We start from the raw sequence: 27589 nt of genomic DNA on the forward strand, positions 1-27589 counted from the left end.
GAGTCTGTTTTCATTTTGTTTACAGGAATAGTTATCTGCTTAGTCTCATCCTTCATATTTGGCAATCTGAGGAAAAGGTCTGAGCCAGCATGAAGACAGGATCTCCTCTTCATTAGAGAAAAAGTGAGTTGGAATTGGCTTGAAATCTGGGTTGTAAAACGAAAGTACTGGATTGGTTTATCACACATAGCTTGCTTTTGAGTGTGGCTTTAACCTCACAGCACTGCTGTTATGAGTGTGTCAAATGAAGCCCTAGTCTTGGTTAAACATGTGAAATTTTGCAGTGTATGCCTTTATGTAAACCTACGCCTTACTACTACAGAAGAACTGCTTGTTTGTATAACTGCCCATCTGATGTGCCTCTTCCTTCCAAGTCCTGTGACTGCTGCACAAGAGATCTCAGCCCTCGTGTTCCTTATACTGCTGCACTCGTTTTATTTCAGCAGTTTAATATTTGTGACTTCTTTCTCCAGACTTACTGGGCTCTGTCTTGGTATTCTCTGTGCTCAGTGTCTATCTATTTTCAGAATTTCTTTTAGATGCTACTGCAAATTTAAGGAATTCCTGAAATGCATGACTGAGGTTCTTTTTCTGCATTTAGGAAGTCCTCAATTACGCATTTTAAGTAGCTTGAGTATTAGTCATTTGGCTCTCAAGTCTTACCCTTGTCATAGCTCCTCCCAGCACTTCCTGTCAGTGTCCCAATAGTAAGAAGGAAAAACAGATTGTCCCCTTGCCCAGCTTGACTTTCATACTTTTTGATGCAATACACATCAGTTGGGTTACATTTTGAGGACTTTTTGTTGTTTTTGTGCGTGTTTGTTTTTTTCTAAACAGGGTTTGTATGCAGTTACTGCGTACTAATGATGTGTTGTGATCACTTAGCTTTCTGCCTGACGCAGTTCATTTCAAGGAGTGCACGATGACAGAGCGTGGAATTAAATGGGCTTGTGAGTATTGTACGTATGAAAACTGGCCATCTGCAATCAAATGTACCATGTGCCGTGCCCAGAGGCCTAGTGGAACAATTATCACAGAAGATCCATTTAAAAGTGGTTCAAGTGATATTGGTCGAGACTGGGATCCTACAAGTACTGAAGGTGGGAGTAGTCCTTTGATATGTCCGGATTCCAGTGCAAGACCAAGGGTTAAATCATCTTACAGTATGGAAAGTGCAAATAAATGGTCGTGCCACATGTGCACGTACTTGAACTGGCCAAGAGCGATAAGATGTACTCAGTGCTTGTCTCAGCGTAGGACCCGGAGTCCCACAGAGTCTCCTCAGTCTTCAGGGTCTGGTTCGAGACCAGTTCCTTTTTCTGTCGATCCGTGCGAGGAATATAATGACAGAAATAAACTGAACACAAGGGCTCAGCACTGGACTTGTTCTGTTTGTACATATGAAAACTGGGCAAAGGCCAGGAAATGCGTTGTGTGTGATCATCCCAGACCTAACAACATAGAAGCAATAGAACTGGCAGACACTGAAGAGGCTTCTTCAATCATAAATGAGCAAGACAGAGCTCGGTGGAGGGGAAGCTGTAGTAGTGGTAATAGCCAAAGAAGATCCCCACCTACAACCAAACGTGAGTCGGATGTGAAAATGGACTTCCAAAGAATCGAATTGGCCGGAGCTGTTGGCAGCAAGGAGGAACTTGAAGTTGACTTCAAAAAACTAAAGCAAATAAAAAATAGGATGAAAAAGACTGACTGGCTGTTTCTAAATGCTTGTGTTGGTAAGTTGTTCCTTACTACCTTACACAATTGGTGCCTGTGACGAAGTATTTAAGAACAAATGTGTCATTTGGTTTTGAAACAGCTTTTGTGGATCTTTGTGTTTTAATTTTAAAGAGTAAACCTGAAATAGCAATTGCTGAGAGGGTGTGGAATTCATTAACTGACCAGAGTTAGATGTGTTTTGTGACTCTTCGGGTGTTTTTGCCCTTCTGTAGGGATTGATATCATTGTAGCAGAATGCTGTTCTGTTGTGGAGAAACTACAAAACCAATCTACAGAACATTGCAATCTGTGTAGTACTGTATTAAAAGGAGCGAAATTAAAAAAAAAAAAGAGCCTTTATTGGATATTTATAAGCACTCTTCTTTTTGCAATGGCAAGATATGCTAGTAGAAGCAGCAGCTGCAGCTTGGGAGTATTTGTAAACAGTGTAGAGCTCACAACAGTACAAGATGCTCTGTCAGATGTTAAAAATAACACTAAAATATGTAGCTCCAAGTAACTGCATGTGTAATACTGACCTTGAAAGTAATAATGTTGCATACTGTTATAAATGTTTTTGTAGTCAACTGACTTAAAAAAAAAAAAAATCCAAATTGGTTTTGTATCTTAATGCTTTCCTGAAGAAATTCTGGATAATTCTCCCACTGCTGTTAAAGATCAGAGACTTGTGAGAGCAGGGTTTTCTCCAGCTATTGACCTCGTGAGTTACCTTTTGTGCTGTACCTTCCTGGAAGCAGATACCTTGTACCCTAGCATACAAGCAGATTCAAGACTTGAAATAGGCAACTATTTTTAGGGTAAAACACTCTGTTTGAAGCTGCAGCATTAGTAGCATGTCTCATGGTGTTCCTCGGTGTTTCACAACATCACTTCATGTTGATGTAATTGAAAAACTGATATGTGGAGCTGTGTTATTTCATATATTTGGTCAGGTGTAAATGTTTTTGCAGCTATCGTGGATATGGTTTTAGTGAGCTCATAAATACTCCACTTTGTTGCATAAATAGCTTGGATGTGTTTCATTTTGCTAGAAGCTAGATGCCTCTGTTACCTGGTGTGTTAAGCTTCTGACATGCTAGCAGACATGGGGAGCCTTTTTTTTTTTCTTCCTGAAATGAGGCAACTGAAATGCTATATGACATTCTGTAAATTATGGAATACCCAATGTCAGTCCTTGGAGGTCATTCCTGGGGCTCACCAACACCTATCTTGAATTCTAATATTGATTGTATCAACTCTTATGGCTTTTTTCCTCTGCTTTTTGAACAGACCTTTTTTCTGGCTATTTCAGTGTTGCTAAAAAAAGTATCTCAATTTTAAGACTTAGTCTGTGTGTGGAGATGATTGTAGCTTATATTTAAGAATGTGCATTTATTTACATTTGTTTATATTCAGTGTTGCTTGTGATTGTAAGTTTGCATACAATACTAAAAGCTATCTGCAGGGCAGGAATGATTTAGTTCTTCTGTAATGAAGGCAGTTTGAAAGTAGTTGACAGTATCCTGATACTTGATGAGAAAACCAGAATGCAAATGGAGCTGTGAATTCTGCTGCTGTTCTGCTGAAAGAGTCCTTGGGTTCCTTCTATAACTTAAAAACTTACAATACTTTTCCTTTTGAGCTAAGGAAAAAAAAAACAAAAAAAACAAAACAAAACCCAAACACACAACAATACACCTAAACAGCACCAAAAGCTATTAATAATTAATCCTTGGTTTGAGAAATAATTGTTTTCCTGTCACCAATGTCATGTTTTCCCAAGTGTTCTTGGCAGTGGAAATAACCTTAAGCACGCTTTAAAGCTTTGCAGCTTTTCTGCTGCAGTCTCTGGGTGTTTTGTAGAGCATATCTGTAGAGGCAGCTATGCCAGCTCACCTAGCAGTTTTAAATGCAGTAAGTCACATTTATGGTAGTGGTTTTGTTACCTTAGTGTGATGTGCTTAAAGCAACGTCACTCTTGATGGAATAATTTTCCCTGAAGTGCCTGTTCTTGCCATTGGAATCAACGGAGTTACTGTGACTTGGTGAATTATTGTTTGTTTGCTGGCTGGAGCTCTTGTAAATTTCTAGCTGAGCTGAATACTTGTTTTCATTTTGTAACTGCTTATCTAAAAATTGACAAGTCTGTATGAAATATCAAGTGGGTTGCTGAAAGCTGGTAGAGGAAGAGTCAGGATGTGCCTTGGCATAGTCCAGCTGATGAGTAATGGCTTGGTAGGGCTGGGTAACTTCACGCTGCACCCACAGCTGGGGGGGTCCCGTTGCTGTAAGCGTGTGGGAGAGATGGATCACTTCAGCATCTTTGCAGGTACGAGCTGTGGCTTTCCTGATGTCACAAATAAAAATTAGAGGAGCAAGAGTAGGAGTAATTCCTGGCAAACTGGTGGTTTTCTTTTCTCTTGGATGGCATCTTTTGAGTATACCAATGATAACATGTGGTACTTTAGACCACTTGATTAATTAACTTCATCTTCTCAACCGTAGTATAAAATTCTTTTTAGTGTTTTTTTTTTCTTCCCACATTTGTTCTTTTTGAGTGAAACTTGTAGATGTGTATCTTGTTTTGTGGATTTAGAGGAATATGTGCTGTTTTCAACTACTGTTGGAGATATCCACTAATACTCTCCCTACCTCTCATTAAATGTGCCATCAAGGCTTCTATTTCTTGCAGACACAGGCTGCACAGAATGTTAGGAGTGCAACTCCTGTGTTTCAGCATGATGCAGGAACACAGGTGGTTTTTTGTAATGGCCTTAATGCAAGATCAGTGCAGGGAGAGGAAGGGAGGAAAAAAAGCTAATGCATGCTTACCAGTGCTCCATTTCAGCATAGCAGTGCTGCTGTAGGGCTGGGTGGAGCTGGGTTGAGTGCCTGGTTAAAACTGCCTCTGGGTTTTAGTAATACAAATGGAGGAAGACTGTCCCAGCTCCTAACACTCAGAGCTGTTTGGGGCTTGTGCTCAGTACCTGCTGGAGATTCTCCTGCTGATGCTTTGAGGCTGGGCTGCACAGTGGAGTGTGGTCGCTGCAGGGCACTGGTGGGGATTTCTGAGTTGCATGTTCCTGATTTTGAACTGTAGCTCAGAGATCAGGGGTAAACTGTTTTCTTTCTCCTCCAGTCCTGCTTGCTAACTGCTGCAGGAGAGCCTGCTTTCCAGGCTCAGGTTGGGAAGGTAGCTGCTGTCGTGGGCAGGCTTTGCTGCAGGAGGATGGCTCCAAAACCAGCCAGGCTTGCGTTCTTCTGAGCTGCCTGGAGGAAAAAAAACTGAGTGTGTTTCCTAAACAAATCCAAAAATACTTAGAGCAGTCTGTAATGAATCTTGTTTTGCAGTACATCCTTAAAAGGACTGCTAGCTTGTTCCTAATATTCCTACATAGGTCTGCTTAGTTTTTTCTTTGTCAACTACTTTATCTCTCTCACAGGTTTTTTTTTTTGCCCTGTGTCATTCTCTCTCCTGTTCTCTGAAACGGTGCCAGATGTGTTAGCCAAGCATCCCCAAGCCCTGTGGGAAAGGAGAGCGGCTCTGTTTGCGTTCAGGTGGTGTTTACAGGGCTGTGCCAAGCTGCAGGACAGAGCTGCCTTCAGCCCAGCATCCTGCAGGGACCGGTTTCCTTGTCACATCACATGCATGGCACAGCTAAACCTTGCTGTGCGTGGGTTGTCAGCCCTGTAGCAAGGAAGGGGGAAGCATATGGGTGGAAACAGACTGCTGGAGGTGGGGAGAGGTCATGCCTTGTGCTTTGCTTGTGTCAGCTTGGGCTCTCTTGAAGTGTTTGGGGGAAGTGTAGCGTGAGTTAGTGACTGACTAATTCAGGTGATTACCTGCTGTGCTGGCTTCTGCTGAATGTGGCAAGCTGTGAGCTGTACAGCCTGTCCTCCTTCCCCACTATGTGTACTGCTGTGCCAGGGTACAGCGATGTAAACGTGCCACTGTCACCTGGAAAAGGAGCTCCCTGGTTTGTGCATATATGTGTTCTAACTGGCTGTGTGTGTGCATACATATCTGTGCTGTTGTTGCAGATCTGTCCCTGAGTGTAAAACTCTTTGTTCCTTACTTCTTACCAGTAAACCTCAGCTCCTGAAGTACATCTGTTTCAGTCTCTTGACTCCTTTTAAACACTCTGTGGTGTTCTATGCTAAAAGTATTTGAATAAGCAATCAAGTTAAAAATACTTATTTAAACTTGCCTTGGAAACACGAGTTGTTAACTTTAAAATCATGCATGCTTCTCTGTTTTTAGGGCACAAGTGTGGAAGTGAGGGATTGGCCATCAGGGCGGCGTGGGGTTGGGGACGGCTGGCAGGTAGGAGAGGGGATGGCAGGGATCTCTTCCAGCAGCTCCCAGCTGTGTGTGTGCTGCTCTGCCTTGTAGCAAGGTGTTGGAAGCACAGTGTGTGGCCTGCTTGGAGATGGGAGAGCTGTTTGATTGTATCATTACTTTTTTCATGCGTACTGGTGTTGGCTGGCATCAGGTTTGAAGTATGTGCCTTTTTGGAAGATAGTTATTGAAAGTTGATGCAAGTTGCAGAGCTTGAGAAACTCGAAAAATGCACTGTATGGAAGGGTTGTGTCATTAGCAGAATGTGTTCTGCTGCTGATTGTGTGCCAGTGCTGAGGAGGGAGGTCCTGGAAACAAGGAAAGAGAAGAATGAGCAGAAGGATGTGGTTAGAGGCCCTTAAAGGCTTTTCAAACAATCCCTCTGTTTTCTTTTTATTAATTTGTGTGAAGCTCCATATGCCCTTGTGAAGGAGTCCTTCCTCTAAGAAGAGAAAATTCCTCTCTGCCTGAAAGCTTTCGCTGCTCAAAATGATGAAATATGGCATTACTGCGAAATCTTTGTGACCACCCAGTGTGCCCTGAAGTAGTTGGAGCTCCAGAGTACAGTTCTGCTTTGGTCAAACCACAGCTCCTTGCGCTCGCTGCTTTGATTGAGGGACAGTGAGGCTTCAAACAGGTGTCAGAGCTGGGTTTAGGGCTGTCAGCATGCTGTCGCTTGGTGTGTGTGACCCCTTCTGAGGAGCATGGATGGGTAAATCACATCTGTGATGTTAACACATCTCAGCTGTGTCTGTAGCAGGAGGTGAGCAGCACAGGCCTCCATGTTTCTGTCTGTTGGATGTCAGTAAGGCCTGTGTCTCTACTTCTGACTCCTCAAGTGTATAATGTGGTTAAAGTGGGCGTTAATATTCTCTGCCCTTGTTTGCAGAGGTGTATTGGAAGGAGTTAAGTTACTTTATTTGCAAACTGTGCCAGCTGGTGTTCTCCACAAAAGTACTGAGGTGAATGAAGACAGCTGCTATAGTTTGTTTTTTTTTTTCTTGCAAACTTTTACAGCTGGTGGTTTTGAGGTCACTGAAGCTGTGCAGTTAAGGCAGTGTGGGTTTAGGGAGGAAGGGAGCATGGTGGGGCGCAGACCAGCGTCTGCAGTTTGTAATGTCACACCATCTCTTCTGGGATGCGTTTCAAAGAGAAGCTGTTCTTGTAAGGATCAGCTTGCTCTTGTGAATAATCAGGGCAGTGCCCTTGCAAGAAGTGTGGCTCGGGGATGCCATGTGTACAGTCCTAAGGCAAATGCCACTCTTCCTTCTGACATTTTAACAGTGTGAGGAATGCAGTGGGTGTCAGTGGGGAACAGTCCAACTGGCGTGGCACCGCATCAGAATGCCGTTCAGAGAGTGCTTGTGTAAGAAATGGGGCACTTGTGCTTTATGAAAAGAAGTGAGTTAGAACATCGGTAATTACTTCTCTGATATTTCTTGTAAAGAGTGTTTTGTTGAGCTTTATGTAAATGGGGTAATGAATTGAAGGCTATCATCCATCTGAGGGAGACCAAAAGCCTCGTAGGAATGTGCCTCCTACTGGCACTAAGGACTTGTTTTGGTGTGGTGGTACAGGCTTTAAGAACTGCAGATGGTTCTCATGAGCGTTGCACGTAGGCAGGCTTTCCCCCTGATGTTGGAGTGAGGTTGGCACATCTTAGTTCAGATTTCTGTCAGTCTGTTTTGAAGCTGCTGCATCTTTGCTTGGAGTTCGCTGCAGCCTTGGATTGCTGTGACCGGCACCTGGTGAGCTGTCAGCCATTTTCCCTGTTCTGAACAGCTGGAAAGGAGTAGATGTTTGGGGTTTGTGATGGCCACAGAGCAGGCTCTGCTGTAGTGATGCTCAGGGCATTTAAATTGCAGTATTTTGGTGCAGATGAAACTGGACATAGGAGCACACAGCAGGTTTTCAAGAGCTTGCTTCTTGTAAGGAGAGGCTCCTAATGGGCTCTGTGGGGAAAAGTGCTGTGAAGCAAGCTCTGCATGGTTTGTGTGCCATGTTTATCTGGGGGGACTCCATTACAGCATTGCTAGTAATCTCATGGAACAGCTTGCCTGGATTTGTGCTAAAAAAGAGCTGCTGCCACTTTTTCCCTTCTTTTTTTCCCCATATTCACTTGGCTGACTGGATGGAAGAACAGAGGACGACCAGACTTAGTGCTTGCACATCACCACTCCTCCACAGCTGTCAGTGCCAGCTTGAGGTGGCATGTAGGACACTGTTCTTCTGTTAAAGTGCTGCCAACCCATAACACATTTACACCCCTCCCCCCTCTTTTTAAAAATAAAGCCTAGAAAGCATATACGGCATGCCACTTTTGAGATTTGTATTGATGGCTTGCTTAAATCTCATCAGTGAGATTAGAAACGTACTCTTTAAATGAAAACTGGGACTTCTTGGAATGCCAAGTATTGCAAGGCTTGGGAGTGCACTGCAAATACTGGCAGTGCTGTGCCCAGCACATGGTGCTGGTTTGGGTCTTTACTGCTGCTGACTTTGAAGCATTGCACAGCCTCCAGAGGCTGCCTCCCAGCATTGCTTCTTGCTAAGGTTTGGCTGAGCGTGCTTGTTGCTGTAGCTTGGAACACTAACAAGTAGGGGATGCCTCAGCACTGTCTGTAGGCTGAAGTGTATGCTGCTGTGCAGTCTGTACCTGGCAAGGCTGGCAGACCGAGGCTGCTGGGAATTGTTGGCTCTTATCTGTTGCTGAAAGAACATCTTGGAAATAAAATGCCACACTTGACATTCTTGTTACGGATGCAGCATGCATTGACAAAGCTCTTGCCTCTTCCTTCGGTGTGGCTCAGTTCTACCTGGAAGCAGAAATGTAGCAGGAGCACAGCTGTGCTGGTCATATATCCCATACCATGCTGCTTTAACACGTGTTTTAGGGAGAGCTTTGAAATTGATCACTGAACTTTGTGTTCTTCTCTCCCACTGCTGGAGTAGCTTTGCTCCATCAATAGGAGCTCTTTCATTGAAATAATATATGACTTTTGATGAAGTGGCAGAGGTTCTGCGACTGAAATCTGCAGTTAGATTTGTTGCTTTTGATTACCCTTGAATAATATAACATTCAGCTGTAGAGGCTTTATTAAATTCATTCTACCTATTGAGACACATCTTGCCCTGGTTATCCATTTTCCTCTGCAGCCTTTTCTGAAATCTTTCTAATCTCTGAATTAGAGAATGATAGACTTCTCAAAATATTTTTCTGCTTTTTTGTCTGGTGTTCAAACTTCAGTCCTGAGCGTGAGTGAGTGCCCTGGTTGAACTTTCCCCTTTCCCTTTTGGTGGGTTTTTGAGTCTTTGTAAAATGGAGTGAAGGAAGAACTTGTCACCTGTTCCTGTATCGTGTCTGTAGGTAAATACTGCTGAGTATCACAAGCTGGGATATTTAGCTGCAGAAAGTGGGGGACAGGATTTTCTTATGTCTGTTCTGCATTTTACTCTTCTGTATGTGAGCTGCTGCAGATAGAACTTCTGAATGGTGTATCTGAAATATTCTCTTTGCTTCTGGATAGGACAAGGGGGAATGGTTTTAAACTGAGACAGGGGAATTTAGGTTAGATATTAGGAGGAAGTTTTTCACACAGAGGGTGGTGAGGCACTGGAACAGGTTGCCCAAGGAGGCTGTGGATGCCCCATCCCTGCAGGCATTCAGGGCCAGGCTGTATGTGGCTCTGGGCAGCCTGGGCTGCTGGTTGGAGACCTGCACATAGCAGGGGGTTGAAACTGGATGAGCACTGTGGTCCTTTTCAACCCAGGCTATTCTGTGATTCTTCTCTCTTATTAAAAATGGCCATAAGGTTACTTTTCTGTTTCTTCAATTTGCGCTTTGTAAGAAAGCAATGTGAGCTGTCTAAAATAAGATCTTCATAAATTTCAAAATGCCTTTGACAGTAACGTGTTGAATTGGAACCAGTATTGTGAAATATACCACCACCACACCTTGATGTTGTATCCTGCTAATTGCAGCTAAGGAATGTGTTCTGCGTGAATGGTTATGGTGTGAAGTGTGGTCCAGCAGTTAGATTCCTGGGGACTCCAAAAGACGGTAGGCATTTTTCACCTGTCTCACTTCAGAAACCTAAGCAACACAGAGCTGATGCACTGTGTGTGTGGTTTCTCTTTAATTCTTTATTAGTAAAGAAAGTAAAGATAACTGAATGACAAGTAGGTCCAGTCAGTAGCAGAAAGAGTGAGCTGAAGAGAAATTGTGTCCTGTATCCTCTTTCAGCACTGTTCTAAACCATACTTGAAGAGTGCTTTAGTGATTCTATTTCTTAAGTCTGGTCATGTGTTTTGAAGATGAGAAGGGAAAGTACAGTAAAGAAATCTCTGCAGTATCAGTGCATGAACTTCCTTCAATACAGTTCAAAAATAAGTGGGTATGTTATGCTGGGTGTTTCCTAGTAGAAGGGTGCTTAGCACCTCTTGGTCTGCCACACCTTCCAGCTATTTTGGGTAGTGGAAATAGTCCAGGAGGTGAGGTAAGTGTGAGTATGGTTCTTTTCTTGTTTAAAAAAAATAAAATCACTTGAATGTTTGCTGGTATGCAGTGATCTTCACGTTAGATATATATTGAGAAGCCACATAAGGTAGTTCGCTCTAGAGTGGTCTAACTGCTATCTAGAATGAATTATTTTATTCTTCTTTTCTTCAGGAGTTGTAGAAGGTGACTTAGCTGCTGTTGAAGCCTACAAGTCATCAGGAGGAGATATTGCCCGCCAGCTCAGTGCTGATGAAGTACGCCTGCTAAATCGCCCGTCTGCTTTTGACGTGGGGTACACACTTGTACATCTGGCAATCCGCTTCCAGAGACAAGACATGCTAGCAATTCTGCTTACAGAGGTGAGCTGCTTTGGCTGTTGCACAGACTGAATAGGAACCTTATGTAACTATGCCATTGTTTGCAGCCAGTGACATGTAACTTCATTTGCTGGTTGACACTGACGTTGTTAGAATATGTGAATCGCTGCATTTCTTCTGTTGTTGCTTCTCCCTAAGAGGTGAGTTTGTTGTAAGGCTGCATGTATGTGGTGGTCCTGAGGATATAGAGGTTTTCCTATTAAATCGGGCAGTCTTGGCAAAAGTTCTGACCTCACTATTGTGAGCTATTGTGGGGCTTCCTGTGCTTTGGGTGGGGGAGAGGAAATGCCCCGAGGGCAGAACAGCGAGCTCAATGACAGCTTAATTTTTCAAAGTTTTTTGTTAACAAATACATCTACCTGGCAATGATTTGCCCTTTTCTTTCTTCCCTGAGATTCTTGTGAGCTTCTAGGAGAAGAGCAAATTCCTTGCTTTGCAGTATGGTGACATTTTCTCACTCTTCCCCAGTGCATAGGCTCACTGGGTCCTCTGTCCCCTTGCTCTTGAACATTCCATTTTCTTCGGTGTTTTTGTGTGGAACACCTCACTTCTGGTAATCCTTCCCTCTTAGAAGGCCCACAGCTATCTTTGTTATCTTCTTCGTCATCTCAGACTTGTTTTCTTGCCTGATGAGAGCAGTTTTTATTCTGTCTCTGCCTCTATTCTGCCTGCCTCCCTAATTTGGTGCTTACTGCAATTTTGAAGCATGCATTCTTGAGGAGAGTGCCCTGCCTGAGAAGAAGCTCATGAGGCTGATGGAATGCATGGGGTTGAGTAATTAAACAGAGTAGATAAAGCAAGACAAATGGAGCAGAAGTCTTGAGAAGGGTGCATGCATTCTATATGGCTAATATCAGTACTTTCTGCGTGGCTCACATAGTTATCTGTGTGAATGGAGTTAAACTTTTTCTTTGAAAAGCTAACTTGTTGAAATGCTGCCTGTTTGTTTTTGTTTCACCTGCTAGAAATACTTATTCAACATGGCACTTGTGGAAGTATTTAGTAGTGTTTGAGCTACAGTGGATGGCCTGTTTTGCTAGGATGTTATCTGGTGCAGATGTGTCTTATGAAGCTTTGTTTAAATACCCAGTCATCCCGATGTTGCTTGCCATGCATCACTGAATGAGCTCCTTCTGCCACCAATTAGAATGCAGAGACATTCAGGTGTCTTACCTTAGTAGCTTTTGGGCAGTTTCTCTGTAGGAAACTGTTGTGTGACGGTAATGAAGTTTAATGCAAAGCGTAGGCTGGGCTCATGTATCAGTTTTGAGTATCTTTCTTTCTGTTACATTTTTGCTTCCATTTTCCTGCTGGAAGTGGTTGTCTGTTAATTCATTTCTGTGATTCAAAGTGAATTTTAACCAGGCTTGTTATCAGCTTCATGCTAAATTAGAGATAATAATTCATTGTATGTGACTGTATGTTGCATCTTTCAGATCACCAGTGCTTACACTTTCATTGTATCACTTCCTAATAACATACTTTCCTCCCATGGTTATCACTCTGAAGTCTCAATGCTTAACTAGAAACAACACTGAGTGCAGTAACTGCTTTATGTTGCAGGTATCACAACATGCAGCAAAGTGCATTCCTGCCATGGTGTGTCCAGAGGTCACGGAACAAATCCGTCGTGAAATTGCTGCATCTCTCCATCAGCGGAAAGGAGACTTTGCTTGCTATTTTCTGACTGACCTTGTCACCTTCACGTTACCTGCAGGTATTTCTACAGTTCTTACAGCTGCTTCATTTTCTTTTTTTTTTCTTCTGTTTTTTTTTTTTTTTGTCTCCTAGTCGAGAACTGCTTGTTTGGGATCCATATGCTGACTTTTTGAGAGCAGTAGTGTCCACATAGGCTTTATTTTTGTTTTTTTATTTCTTTAATAATTTAGGTTAGACCAAGTAGTTGAATTTGCCAACTAATTTTTGGTTTTGCACACTTCGATGTATACATCAGTCTTGTGAAGTGAGTGTGTGGTCCTCTTCAGACATGAGGAAATGGATGAAAAATCAAGTTGTGTAAGGAAAGGCCGTGTCAAGATCAGGGCTTAGATATTTCTGGACTCTCACGTGATGTTTCTCTTAGTTATGGCAGCTTCCAGTCCTTTCCTTTAAGACCCTTTTAGATTTGTACCTGTTTATAGCAGTAGTGCTTAATGAGTAATATTTAGAGGTACGCTGCAGTCAGGATGATGTCGTTCAGCTGCTTGCCTCTTAACAAAAGGATCCATTAGAGGACTTCTACTACAGGAAGCAGTTTCTGAAGATTAGAAGTACTATGAAACATAAGAAAATGCATAGGTGGAAATTGTGCTAATCTTTATAAAGCAGCAGCATTGTAAGAATGCTGTTTAGAACCACCTGGTTGAGTGTTACTGCATCTCTTCTTCCAAGAGTCTGTAGATTTGACTTTTTTCAGAGGAGGCATTAGGGATGGGAGGGTAAAGGCAATATATTCTCCTGAATAACAGCTGGCGATGTCTCTTCTTAAGGTAATAAGTGATTTTTATATTGTCTTCTCTTTTCTCCAGATATTGAAGACTTACCGCCCACAGTCCAAGAAAAGCTATTTGATGAAGTACTTGATAGAGATGTTCAGAAAGGTAAACTCTCCTGACTAGTCTCTCTCCCTGTTTTTAAGGAATTAAGGAATGTTTATCTCAATAAATATGTTTTAAAAAGTAGATTTGTGTGCATACGTTGCTTTGTTGCCTGAGGTTTTGTTTTGTGTTAATATCCACTCTGAAATTTTGTTTAATATTTCCATTCTATCCAACAGGCAGAGCAGGAATAAAGTCTTTAGAAATTATGTTCATAATGCATCTTTGGATTAAAGTTTTCTGGGTATTTTTAAAGCTTTACAGCTAAAGCTTTAAGCTCTTCACAGAAAACCTAACAATTTTTCTGCTTCAGTAGTGATCCTAAAGCAATTGATTTGATGTTTCTTTAAGGCTTGTGTACACTTTTCTTTCTTGACAGTATATAGCCCAAGGAAGCAAGTGCCTTTAGCTGCTGTATTTCACCTATATTTATATTGTGATGAAAATACAGCTTTGTTCGTGTAAATAGATGGAGATTATGCTATTAACATGCTGTCCAGTTTGAGACTTCAAGTGCAAACTCGGTTTCAAGGCCCCCTCTTGTTACAGAGCTCGAAGAGGAATCTCCTATTATCAACTGGTCACTGGAATTGGGTACACGCTTGGACAGCAGATTATATGCACTTTGGAATCGGACTGCAGGGGACTGCCTGCTCGATTCAGTCCTACAAGCCACTTGGGGCATTTATGACAAGGATTCAGTGCTGCGGAAAGCTCTTCACGACAGTTTACATGACTGCTCACATTGGTAAGTTAGTTCCTGTGTCACCCCTAAAGATGACCTTTCACGTAGCAGCACCGTAGTTGTATTTAAAAAACCAACAATGCAAAACCAAACGACATAAACACGACTGTGTGGATCCAAAGTGTTGAGTCGGTGTCATTCACGTGGCAGTCTATTCTAGCTTCTTTTAAATGCAAAGCACTGGAAAGTTGGGCATCCTGACCTCAGTGATTGTGATCTTCACCCAACAGCACGTAAAACAAAGTGCAATACTTGGTGCTGTGTGCTTGTCAGGAGCGTTCTCACCGCAGTTAAAACTGGAATTTCTGGGTACGTGCTCCATCTTCCTGCTGGTGAGAAATAGTTTGCAGAAGATTATGTTGAAAAATAGCCTTTGATTCCTATATACATTTCTCAGTCTCTTCATTCTGTCTGCTTAGTTGCAGCTTTACTTGGTACTGCTTTTTGTTCCTGTGCTGTCTGCTGAAGCAATGGCAGTAAAGCACTGTGTTGACATGTTGACACTTAGCTAGTGCTGTCACTTGGCTGTAGAAATAATTTATCTTCCTGAGTTAACTTTTGCTGTTTTACACTGGCAGCCTTCTTTAATCCAGTACTGTTTGCCACTGTCGGAAGAGAAATATTTGCAGTCAGAGCCTGGCTGGTCTGTGCCAGCTCAAGTGTGCAGTGGGACTGTGTGCAGTGGGACTAAAGCAGGATATTGATAAAGGCTAATGTAAGACACGGGAGATTAGATTTCATATGTTCTTGTCATCGAGGACAAGAGAAACTCTGTCAGCTGGCATAATGGGGAGGAAGCCTGTCCCCTTTCTCAGAAAGGCAACAAAGGCTACTTTTGAGGGTGCCTCTAAGAAAATGTTGTGATTGCTGCCCCCAGCTACTTGCTGTTTTGAGAAACTTAAAGAATTAGTATCTAGAGCTGGATTCAATCTTGTGGTGCTTCTCAAGCTGTTTTCCTGAGATCCTGTCTCCCAAATAGCTCTGTCACTACCTGAGAGTTGTTTATAGTGAAATGAGCATCTCAACCACGCAGGAATGTCCCTGGCATCACAGGCAGTTCCACTAAGGCCAGAGCAGCAACTTGTGATAGATCAGGTTTTGTTCTTTATGGTAACAAGACAAAGCATGGTATCTAAACACACGCTGCAGATGACTGAGTTTTAAACCAATCTTTCAAACTGCAAATGCTAACTTCTGTTGACTGTTGTGTCAAACAAAATGCTCGTTATTTAGAATATATGAAATCTGGTTAATCTTCTCAGTTCATGTTCTGTGCAGAAGCTGTGTTCTCCTCTGAATTTACTTAACAGTGCTTTCAGTGAGGACCAATATAAACCAGATTAAAATATAATACATGCCCCCTCATCATTGTTTAAATGCTGTTGCCTGCTTTCAGTCTATGTAATCTTATTTGCTGGTTGGTTGCTAGAAAAATTAGCACTGGTTCTAAGACAAACCTCTGCAGAACAACATCCTTAATAGGACATGTTCTGCCTCTGGGTGGAAGTTCCTGAAGAGTCAACTGGCATTTTGTGGTGATAATACATCAGACTTGAGTCATAATTCCTTTCAAAAAATCCAGGTTGAGGTTCTGAGAACTCACAGTTAAATTCTGCTGCGACTAAATCCTTCTGCACATCCTATACATGCTACATGGATTGAGTGGGAAGATGACATTAACTTCAAACTTCTTGGGCTGGGACATGTAGCACTTACAAAGGGATGCTGCTGTCTTTGGCTTTAATGGTGGTTGCTGAAGGAATAGGCTCCTAACTGCAATCACCGGTCTCAACAATAATACATTTTTATCTCCTGGAATTGTTCTCTGAAGTCTTCACAAAGGTACTTAGAAACAAATGTTTAGTCAGAACGTCCAAGTAACTCATCTGGCCTCGTTTTGTTATGTTTGTTCAGATGTTGAACAAGGAAGTGTGTGGTTGAGACAGTCTGGTGCTCAGAAACAGCTTGATAGTGAAGTTCCCAGAGTTGTCTTTCACTGACATCTAAATACCTTCACTTTTTTTTTTTCAGTGTACTCTGACATATGCTTTGATTTGTCCCTCTTTGTATTCCATTGCTAGCTTTAGGTGGAGAATGTAAGTTGGCTTACAGGATGTTTTTTTTTTTTTACAGAGACATTCATTCCTCTTGTGTTAACTTGAACAAAATCAAGGTCTTGAGGCCTTGTCTACAGGGTTATCAGAAGACCCTTCTGTGGGGTGATTCTCTGACCGTATGGCTAACCCCAAGAAGCTTCTCTAGGAAAGCTTTCACAGTATTTCATAGTTTGTGTGTTGATTTTTGTTTGCTTTTAGGCAGCAGAATACAATCAAACTTCTCTCAGGTTCTCTTAGATAAAAAAAAAATTAAGAAGTTAGCATATGCTGCTGAATACGTAAGTCAGTTTTCTTTGTGATGATTAAGAAGGATAAAAACACTGAGAGTAAACTAGCATATAAAATGCAAGTTTTTAATAAAAATTAAAGCTTTATGACTTAAAAAAAAAAGTATAAATAGGATCAATTGTATTTTCTGGTACCTGATGCTTTTAATTCCATGCAGTTTTATATCTTTTCCATGTATCATTACCTTACTTTCTGGATCAGAAACTGACATTGAATAGACTGGTTAAGAGGCAGAATCTGCTTTAAGTTGGTATGCTTTGGTGTTCATTGGCACATGGCGTGGGTAAAGAAGAAAATATCTGTGTTGCTTGCATGAGAAGAATGAGTAACTTCCCTTACATGAAAGGGAATGTCTTTGGTTTTGCTTGCTGCAGATCAACACTTAAAAGCAGTTAAGGCTAAATATAACTTCATAAAAGCCATTATAAGATGTATCAAACGTGCTAGGAAGCTCTTAGGAGCTTGTATCTACTACATACAGTGTGTTTGCTGTAGGTATGTGATCCCAAGTGATTTCTTAAATGAGGATTGGCAAAACGGATCTCATGCAGATCTAAATATATAAATACATTGTCCTTATGCTCTTTTTTTCCTCTCCCATTCATTACAGGTTTGGGTTAATGGATTACAAGGGCTGAGTACTGCTACCAGGCATACAGTGGCCTTTACTTTTCTTTCTCTTTCCCTCCTCCCTCACCCCCAATGTTTTTAGGTTCTATACACGCTGGAAAGACTGGGAATCGTGGTATTCCCAAAGCTTTGGTTTACATTTCTCCTTGCGAGAGGAACAGTGGCAGGAAGATTGGGCATTCATACTCTCTCTTGCAAGCCAGGTAAGAGAAATTCTTCATTCATTTGCTGTATGAAAGGGTGTGTTGATCTTTCTGAAAAGAAATTTCTAGAACTCAGACTGTTCTTGAGGAATAAGATTTTTCTGTTGCAAAGAAAAACATTCCTCTTAAGCCAGCAATATTAAATTATTACTGAGTAATAATTGCCAGGCTCTTCCTGGCAAGTGAATTTAAAAATATAGTTGTTGAGCTTGCCTTTGAACAGTATAGTGTGGAAAAAGCTTGGTTCCATTGGTGTTCAAGCACAGCCTGTAGAGTAAACTGATCTGTGATTGTTTACTGCCCTGCCCCATAGTTCCTGCAACACACACCTCCTAGAAGTGCCCCTACATCTCTAAGTTACACTAGTGAAACTTTGGCAGATGGATACTTTGCCACTCCCCTCCAAAATGAGATTTACGTTTCAGTATGCTTCCAACTAGAGAACATTCTTAGCTCCCCTTTTAAATGATAGATGTGATATTTGTAGCTACTTTCCTGCCATTTCTTTTGGATGTGCTCTTTTCCTGCCATCAGAAGATACTTACCTTAAGCTTTCCCCAGATGAGCAAATTATTTTAGACTAAATATTTTGCAGTGCTTCATGGCTAACTGAAGGATGGGATGTGCTAGACTGAATTTGGAAGATAGGAGGAAGAATTATTACAGACAGATTTAAGCTCTTTTGCATGCTGAAGTGGTTTTGCTTATCTCCAACTGATACGTAGTTGTCTTACACTCTTTAATTCTTTTTCTGGATACCCCTTAAGAGCATTTTCTGTCTCAGTTTGGAGAATAATTTTCAAATTCCAAAGTAGAGAGAATAAGTTCTTTCTCAAACACTGTCTGTATTGTCTTTGTTTCAGCCTGGAGCAAGTTTGGAGCAGACACACATTTTTGTACTTGCACATATTCTTAGAAGACCAATCATAGTTTATGGAGTAAAATATTATAAGAGTTTCCGAGGAGAAACGTTAGGATATACTCGCTTTCAAGGTAAGCCTGTATTTTTTCAAATTTAGTATTAACTTAAGCTCAACTTAAGTCATAGAGGAAATTGAAAGAATGACACCAGCTACTAGATGGGAGGGGGTGGAGTTGCGTTGTAGGCAAACTCTTCTAGAAGCTGTTAAAAAGAACAGAACGAACCACTCAAAACTTCCAGTTCTTCAGTGTATGGTGGGCATGCTGCCTATAACCACAGTTTCAAAACAAAACATTTTTGCCTCCATTCAATGTGCTCTTAGCCTGTAATTTGTCTAAAATGAACTGAAAGTTGTATGGTTTGTACTTCTGTAAGACACAGGCTTAATAAATGGCATTTGAAATTCTGCCTGTCTGTGCTATTAGTGGCTATGAATGTTCATTTTAAATGAAACTGTACTTAGCATTTCTGGAGGAGACTCCACAGCATGCTTCATAAACGTGGTGCAGAGACAGGCTAAAGGTGTTTGCATTGTTTGTATTGGCCTGGTTTCCCAGCAGAGCGGCAGTGGGATTTGCTGGGTGCTTCTGCAGCACAGAGTGGTGTGCCTTGTTGTTCTGCAGCACCGCAGCAGGTGAATTGAAGCAGCCCTGACAAAAATGAAGAGGAATTAGCCTCAAAGCCAGAGGCAAAGCCAGCGTGTAAAGGAAGATGCAGAAATGTAAAGTAGGGAGGAGGATGATCATGTTGGAGTTCTTTTAGTACTTAAAGAAGTGGCTGCTTGCTTGGATGTATGCCACAGAAGCTGGTAGAGGAGTTCTCTTCACATGTACTCTAGTGGCACTCTGTTGTGAGGTGTAAGATTAGGTAACTCGGTTACACATGATTACAAACTGTTGGTCAACAGATAAGGCCAATCATTTTCTGCAAAAGGAAATTCCATGATAAAGTTGAAAGGCAGTTCTTACATTCTGTGTGATGCTGTGAGGTGTTGATGACTGAAACGTAGGTGTGATGTAAATACTGTACTGGCTTTGGGTGTCTGGATTGGATTCTTGCTGCTTTTGCACTCTAGGCAAACAGCCTAGCCATCTTTAAGATAGATAAATGGTGCTATGTTGCCTAGGTGTGTGTAGATTCCTTAAGAAGCATATTCTATTTTAGAAGTCAAGTAAGTGTTTTTGGGTGACTCACCAACATATTAGATGGTAACACTTGAGCATTTCCCTATTAGCAGGATTAAAAACGTAAGAGGGGATTGGAAGCATCTGTACATGCTCAGCAGTAAACATAACAGATGTGGAAAGAAGTGTTCAGTCCAGCCCTGCAGCTGTGTGACAGGGTGTTAAGGCATTCCTTCGGCCCCTGGTTCATCTTCCTGGCTCATGTATCTCTGCATGACTCCTACCCAGCATTGTTTATAGCTGCACGTGTTGTTTGGTTGTTTAGAGCCTAGTAAAGAACTTCCTGAAACAGATCTGGAGCCTGCTCTTCGTAAACAAAAATGAAATTGGCAAGCTGAGGAAGGTGGCCAGTCCATACTGAAAAAGAATTGCAGGTGAAGTTAAAGCATAACCTGCTGTAACTGCTCACAGTCTTCAGAGAATCGTGGAAGCTGTGTGGCTTGTACATTTGGGGCAGTGACAAAACATCCTGCACAAGGAATAGGGAAGAGGAGTACTTCAGAGAGCATAAAATCTGTTACTCTTCGTAGCCTTGTTTCGTTTCAGATGATGAAAGTGCAGGCTGGGAAAGAACAGTCAGTCGTATACAGACATCCTTTGGGGTTTTAGTTGCTTTTGACTTAAAGGCTGAGTGGTTGCCAAATGTTTTCATTTTGTAATTGGGCATTAAGGCAAAGCAAGTGTAAGGCCTAAACACACTGAAATGGTTTTTTTGCTCAGTGAACCAGCAGGTACCCAGGTGCACGGGACAGCTTTTGCAAGTGTGTGCTTCCAGGAATGCAGGCAGGTGTTATGAGCAGTGCTGTGCTTGCTGTGAGCTGCACCAGGGATGCACAGCAGGTGAACTCAGGTCTCCTGTGTCAAATTACCTGCAGTCACTTCTCACCCTGTCCAGCTGCATTTTTGTAGTTAATGTCTGCTAATTAAATGCCAGCAGTGCAGCTGAAACCAAGTGGCTGTTCAGCCCTTGCATGCAGAGCAATGGGCCAGCAAGAAGCATCTCCTGTGAGTGGTACAAGACTCTCCTGTGCCTGTGAGCTCTGCTTGGCATGTGTTCCTTTCTCAGAAGCTTTGAGGCATGCTCAGAGTTCTGTGACTCAGTATACAGCCCTTTGTCCATGTTTAAGATCACGTTAACCAAAAAAAAAAAAAAGAGTTAAGTGGCTTACAGTAGAGATAGAAAAGACTTCTTTAAATGCTTTTCTTAACAGCATGTTTGTAGCACACTGCACACTGATCTAAACTTCCAATCCAGCCCCCAAAGCTCCTTGCTGATCAGACTTCTTTTTCTCCAGGAATTGCTTGTTCTGACCTGGCAACCTTGCTGTGAATCCCATAACCCACAGCCTTCTGGTCAGCTCTAGATTGCAATCAGCAGTTCACGCTTCTTTAAATATTTAGGCTCTGACAGCAACAGATCTGTTCACCTGACCTTAAGCATCTCCTGGGCAGCTGCACGAATATACAGCTTTCACAACTAACCAGGGAAGGAGTGACTGATGTGTTATCAGATGGGGTTGGAGAAATGAAATGTGTTGTGGATGCTGCCTGGGTAGCTGTGAGCCCCTGCTCTGTTCTGTGGGGTTTGTCTGATAGATGTGGTTGTAACCTGGGGAAGAGATCAGTGCTCACCCTGAGGGTGCTGGGATTAAGCATTCCTTGCCCAAATGTTAGTGCTTCAGATGTCCTCAGGTTAACACTTAGCCCTTGTTCTGCATCTTTTGGGTTTAGCAGGGAATTGCGTGCGACTTGGTTATGAAGTGGGGACCAGGATGAACAGAGAGCTAAGATATTGCTAAAGATTTCTCCTCAAATCTAGATGTTGTAAGGAAGTTGACTCTTACCTGTGAGTCGTTCCTATTCAGATTTTTCTTGATTTTTTTTCCAATTAAAGAATGCAGGGAGTGGGAGAAGGCCAAATACTGAGAACTTACTAATTTCTTTTTGTAGAAAAGCTGAGTTTTAAGCTTAAATAAAACCCCCCACAGCACTCCCCTGCCTCAGGTTTCCATGTTACCGCTGCCCTGCAGTGCCCATGGATGTTGGAGGAGGAACCAAGTGCCTTGTTTTGCTGCAGTGTCTGTCCCTAACTTGCTGGCAGCAGCTGTACTATGAAAGGTTGCTATGCTACATGTGCACTTAAGTTTATGCACGGCTATTTTTAAACTGTCACAAGGTAAGGGCTGCTTTTGCTGAAGTTGTCTTGCAGCAGAACGCACCAAGAATGATTTTTTTTTCTTCCTAGAAAAGGGTTCTGCTTTTGTTTGGAGACTTGCTGTTCCTCAAGCGAATTACTCTCTTTATTGCTAAAAATGGAAGGGAGAAAAACCTGCAATTCCATTTGGAACCTGTGCCATCAGTGACTTTTATTTTTTTCTCTTCCTTTTTCCGAATGTGAGCAAAGCAGTGTCAGGATCTGGTGGTCGGTCTTGCTTATTTTGGAGACTCCAGATGCATAATTTGATGTGGGTTAATTTATTTATACGATGTTGATGAGAAGTTGGACTGTCTCTGGAATGGGCTGCATGCTTAGATGCTGAGTGATGCTTAACGCAGTGCCTTCTTTTAATAATAGGCCGTTGCAAGCAGATGGCAGGATTCTTGTTCTGGTAAAAATAGACATAACTCTAGCTTTTATTTCTGCTATATCTTCATTTATCTTGTACATAAATCTTAACACACAAGAAGAAGCCTATGTAAGACTGCTTTCCTAACCTTACTTTTGTTCATCGCTATACAATAGACCATAGATTGTAGGGGGACAGCAAAGTGGCACTGCTGGAGCTGCAATGGCTTCTGCCTGACCTCGTGCCATTGCAGATCCAGACCAGTGTGCCAACTCAGTTACAGTGAATTGGCTCTGCTGAGCAGCGCGACCAAACCAAAAGCTTTGTAGCATGTAGAACTTGATTGTAGTTCTGAGTCTCATCCTTTATTCTCCGTGTTTGTAGGTGTGTATTTGCCTTTGTTATGGGAACAGAGTTTTTGTTGGAAAAGTCCTATTGCTCTGGGCTACACGAGGGGCCATTTCTCTGCTCTGGTTGCCATGGAGAACGATGGGTATGGCAATCGAGGTGCTGGTGCTAACTTGAACACTGACGATGATGTTACTGTTACATTTCTACCCTTGGTGGATAGCGAGAGGAAATTATTGCACATTCACTTCCTTTCTGCTCAAGAGGTAAGAAATAACCGAGTAGCTGCTAGCCTTCCTCACGGCTCCTTCTGTTGTGGTCTCAGCATCCGTGTTCCTGCAGTTCAGAGAATGGGCAGGGATAGGCTGTTCAGATGGGTTAACACTGCTCCCCTCCTCATCACCTGAGGTGATTCTGAAGTGTTTTTCTCCATGTATTTGCTGTTTATTTGTAGGTCTGTAAGTCGAATGTAAATACACCACGCAGGGTACAGGTGTACCTTGAAGAGACCCACAAATAAAGACTCTGACACTAATGCCAGACTGAAATTTTTATGGATGCAGCATAATTATTGGCCAGCATTTACAGCATGGTCTGTCTCTTCTTAGAACGAAACAACTTTACTTCTGTAATTACTATGACAATGACAAGGAGCCACTGTAACAAAGTTTGTATGCATGGGAAAGGAGGGAATGGATAAAAATCATTTGTCATCCCCAGAAGTGGCCATCATACAGATAAAGGAGAAAAGAATGCAGCCTTCCAAGTTCAGGGAAGGATGTTTATGTTTTTTAGCAAGGCATGACATCAGCAGTGTCTTACAAGAGGAAGTGTTTTGTATCAAATACTGCTGGACTCCTAAAAAGTGACTTGTAAAGCCAGAAGGCTCTTGTAGGACTGTCCTAATTAGACAGCGTGCCTTCTGTAGAAGCAGTTTCTCACAAATGACTGAAGTGTAGGAAAACTACTGGAAGAACCTGCTTGGAGAACTCAGAAGGGGAGGAACAGCTGGAGAAGACTTCCAAAACTTTCCAATTTTGGTTGAAAAAGCAGTGTGCATTGGTATGACTGGCAGTGACTGTGGGATACTAATAATGTTAGGCGGGGAGGGGAACTGCAGTGCTACCCCAGATAGGTATTCAAGAGCGTATCACAGAATCACAGAATAGCCTGGGTTGAAAAGGACCACAGTGCTCATCCAGTTCCAACCCCCTGCTATGTGCAGGGTCACCAACCAGCAGCCCAGGCTGCCCAGAGCCACATCCAGCCTGGCCTTGAATGCCTGCAGGGATGGGGCATCCACAGCCTCCTTGGGCAACCTGTTCCAGTGCCTCACCGCCCTCTGTGTGAAAAACTTCCTCCTCATATCCAACCTAAACCTCCGCTGTCTCAGTTTAAAACCATTCCCCCTTGTCCTATCACCATCCACCCTCGTAAACAGCCGTTCCCCCTCTGTCTATATGCTCCTTTCAGTTATTGGTAGGTGACTTCCAGAAAGTTGCTGATAACATTTCAAGCCTCATTCTCAATCTGTTCTCTCTCTCTCTCTACCTGAAGATAGGTAACGAGGAGCAGCAAGAAAAGCTGCTTCGGGAGTGGCTGGACTGCTGTGTGACAGAAGGAGGGGTCCTGGTGGCCATGCAGAAGAGCTCTCGCAGGCGCAACCATCCTCTGGTCACCCAGATGGTGGAGAAGTGGCTCGATCGCTACCGGCAGATCCGCCCTTGTACTTCCCTTTCTGATGGCGAGGAGGACGAGGATGATGATGATGAATGATGGGTGAATTTGGAAAAGCAAATTACCAGCACGTAGTGTCTGACCTGGAGTTAGCGTTGTGCTATAGCTGTTTGTTGTGGAACAACCTAATTCTAGAAGAAACATGCTGCAAAGGATTGTTCTAACCAGCATGGGGAGAGTCTAGAAGCTCATCTGCTGCGTGGAGAGCACTAAATGGGCTGGACTACAGTTTGTACAAAACAAAAGAGAAACAAAACACCTAATTTTATTATCAAGACAGAAAAAAAAAAAACCAACCAACAAACACTTTTCTTTCTGATTGTAAATCTGTCTATAAATGTACCGCATGTGGTTGTGTAAGAGATTGTGTAATAGGAGAAGTATACCAGCATCTTAATTATTGCAGAGAAATTTTTCAGATAAGGGCACTTACAAAGCACACGTTAGGTGGATATCTCTTCCCTCTGAGATTCTTTTACAGTAGAACTTGGCATTCTACGTCACCTTTAGATACTCTGACATATTTCTGTGAAAGGCCCTTTCATGTGAGAGCTCACTGGTGCCCGGGTCAGATGGTGAGGTTTTTTTGTTTGCACAAAATATCCACAGCAAGTCATAAACAAAAACCACGTTCATTTTACTAATAGTTCAGTTACTGCTGTGCCCACAAATAAAACCTGAACTCTGTGGAACAAACTGGAAGAGAAGCTAAATTTTTCATGGAGTGAAATGATTTGTTTCCTGAAAAAGTCTTTTTGCTTTTTTTTTTTTTCCCATCCTTTCATAGTTAGATTCCTTTCAATATACTTAACGATATTTATTCACAGATGTGACCTGAAGCATAGGGATTTGATTCCAGTACGTATATACTACATGGAATTGTGTGAAATCTGAGAACTCGAGCTGTGATTGGGAGTTTTACATTGTCAGAGCTCCATTCTTGCTGTGACACAAACTATATATTGTTCCATCACTTATTCTTTCATCAATTCAAACGTTGCTGCAAATGAAAAAACATCTGTTTCAAGGGTTGCTCCTTGGGTCGTTCAATCTAGTGAGAATCCACTCGGCAGCTCTAATTAAAACAGAGGAATCTGTGCTGAAGCTGTTTTTAAAAGCACCGTGTTATGTATTTCTCAGTATGTAACCCTGGGAATTTCTTGCATGTCGATTGATGTGGCCATACTTAAACTTATGTAAGTTCCTAAGATTGTAAGTTCAGAGTATATTCTCCGGTAGAAATCTTATTATATTTGATAACTTTAGCCATGTAACCTGTAATGGATAAAGTTTATCTAAAAAGCTCACGTAAACACTAAAGGTTAATGCCAGTTTTTACATATACAGTGCAATTCAGGTTTTCTTGAAAAGCACTTTGGATGGTGTGGTGGTTCCGTAAGGAATTTTGCAGTAGATGCAATTGTTGAAATTAGGATTTGGAAAGAAGCCCCATAGCACATATTTTTATGTAGTGGAGAGCTGTGGAAACCCTGAGGAACTTGCTGCCTTTTTTTCTTCCAAATGCTGCTTAGATGGTGTTGAAATGTGCACAACTCCTCCATAAACTTGGTGATGGCACCAGAAGTACAGAGAGAAGAAGTACTGTATTGACTTAGCAATTTTCCCACCGCAGATCCCACTGAGGTTCGTTAGGAAACGCCTTCAGATTTTTTGGCCATTCTGTCTCCTCTGATTGGTGCATGTGCAAAACGTCAGGTAAAAGAGTGCATGTTTATTGCAGTGTGTGTATGATTGACCTGAACTGGCAGGCAAGCTGCTGACACTGAAGAGGTTTTTTGACGCACATACGGCCCCGTTCCAAGTTTGCTTTCTAAGTTGGTATTCTTTTCATTCTTTTTCTTAACTTGCAGCAAAGCCCTTTTACCCCTTGTCTTCTGCTGGCTAAAGCTGGGCTGTCGGGGAGCTGCAGCAGCGTGTGCTGGGATGAGAGCAGCGTTGGTCCCTGCAGCGCTGCCCCTGTGCACACCAGCACTGAATGGATGGAAGGAGAAGCTCCTGCCTCCATCAGGCTACTCAGAGGGCTGTGTGATGTGCCCCCTGCCCCTTATTTCCACAGTAATGTTCTGCTGAAGGAAGCGATGCTTCCTTGTAACACGGGGACAATAATTAATGTGAAACCTACCCTGAGCTTCGTGTGGGCAGCCCGCAGCATCCCCAGCGAGGGGAAGCTCACCATGCAGTCAGTGCCAGCTGTTGTTAAGGCATGCAGCGCGCTCCGTGTGGCTGTAGCTCTGGTGTGAGAGGGCAGTCCTGGTACTTCAGAGCTCCTGGCTTTCTTAATCACTATTGTTTTGTTCCCATGTGCTGTACAGTGGTATGTTCAGGTTAATGAGCTTCCTGGGTCCGTTTGGGACTGGGGAAGTTATCTTCTTTTCAAAATCAAAGTGATCCAAACCTCATGTACTTGTAGATTAAAGAGATGCAAACCCTGCTTTGTGCTAGCACAGGAGTCAGTGTATGTTCATGGGTATTCTTGAATTACGTACTTGAAAGTTTACAAATACTGAGATGAATTTGCGAATGCTACCTTGCAGCTCATCAGCAAGTTCTGCTCCTTCAGCCAAGTACACAAACTTTGTTTCTCAGTGTTATTTTTCTCATTGCTACTGTGAGCAACAACCGCTTTCCTGGCACAGACCTCAGCTTTCATTGCTACCTCCTTTACACCTGGTCGGTTTTCTGGTTTTATTTATGAACTCCTCAGTGGTCAATCCCTGTGTTTCTTTTGGTTTTAATATATTAAAATTTAGTAATCTTGGGGTTCTTCCATAGTCCCGCTGCATGGCTTATGGCAAGTATGACTGGATCAGGTTTGACACCATTAACAAAATAGGTTTGTGTGCACTTAGAGACTTGCTTCCTTGCTCAGCATCTTCACCCCTTTTTAACTGTTGGTGGCTTTATTTAGAGTGTTTGCCACCTTCGAGCTGCTTGTGAGCTGCTCTGCCATCCTTCAGCAGCACAGAGCTCCCTGTCTGCTGCAGTGTGAGCACAGCAGTGTGGTTGTCAGCAAAGTCCCAGGCGCAGATCTGGAGCAGCAGCTTTCAGCCCTGCTTCCCTCACTCATTGGCTCCCATCTGTGAGTTGCCGTGCGCTGCTCCACGTTGCTCATGCAGATCCCAGCCGTGGTGCTGCTCTTCCCTTTCTCCTTCCAGGCATCATTTTTGCATCCCATGCTGCTGTCTGCAGTGCTGCTGCTCGCAGCCCCTCAGCAGAGGTAATGCTGAACGCTAGGATGCTTCCTTCCGTCTTTAACCAGCATCCCTTAATCCCTACTGCTGTGCAGCATTGGAAGCC

The 27589-nt window shown here is 42.6% G+C and overlaps 1 protein-coding gene across 2 annotated transcripts; it reads left to right on the plus strand.

Moving 5' to 3' along the window:
• ZRANB1 (zinc finger RANBP2-type containing 1) lies at positions 1-26733 on the plus strand. Of its 2 annotated transcripts, none has more exons than XM_010714857.3 (10): positions 1-123; positions 838-1736; positions 10728-10915; positions 12497-12650; positions 13462-13533; positions 14080-14278; positions 17393-17513; positions 18377-18506; positions 22571-22800; positions 24092-26733. In XM_010714857.3, the coding sequence occupies exons 2-10, from the start codon at positions 923-925 to the stop codon at positions 24308-24310; spliced, it is 2127 nt and encodes a 708-aa protein (XP_010713159.1). In that variant the 5' UTR covers positions 1-123; positions 838-922; the 3' UTR covers positions 24311-26733. The 2 variants fall into 2 exon arrangements, with proteins under 2 accessions (XP_010713159.1, XP_010713158.1); XM_010714856.3 differs by having other exon boundaries at positions 886-1736.
• Positions 26734-27589: the final 856 nt, after the last annotated feature.

This window comes from Meleagris gallopavo, chromosome 8, assembly GCF_000146605.3.
Source record: "Meleagris gallopavo isolate NT-WF06-2002-E0010 breed Aviagen turkey brand Nicholas breeding stock chromosome 8, Turkey_5.1, whole genome shotgun sequence".
Lineage (NCBI taxonomy): Eukaryota > Metazoa > Chordata > Aves > Galliformes > Phasianidae > Meleagris > Meleagris gallopavo.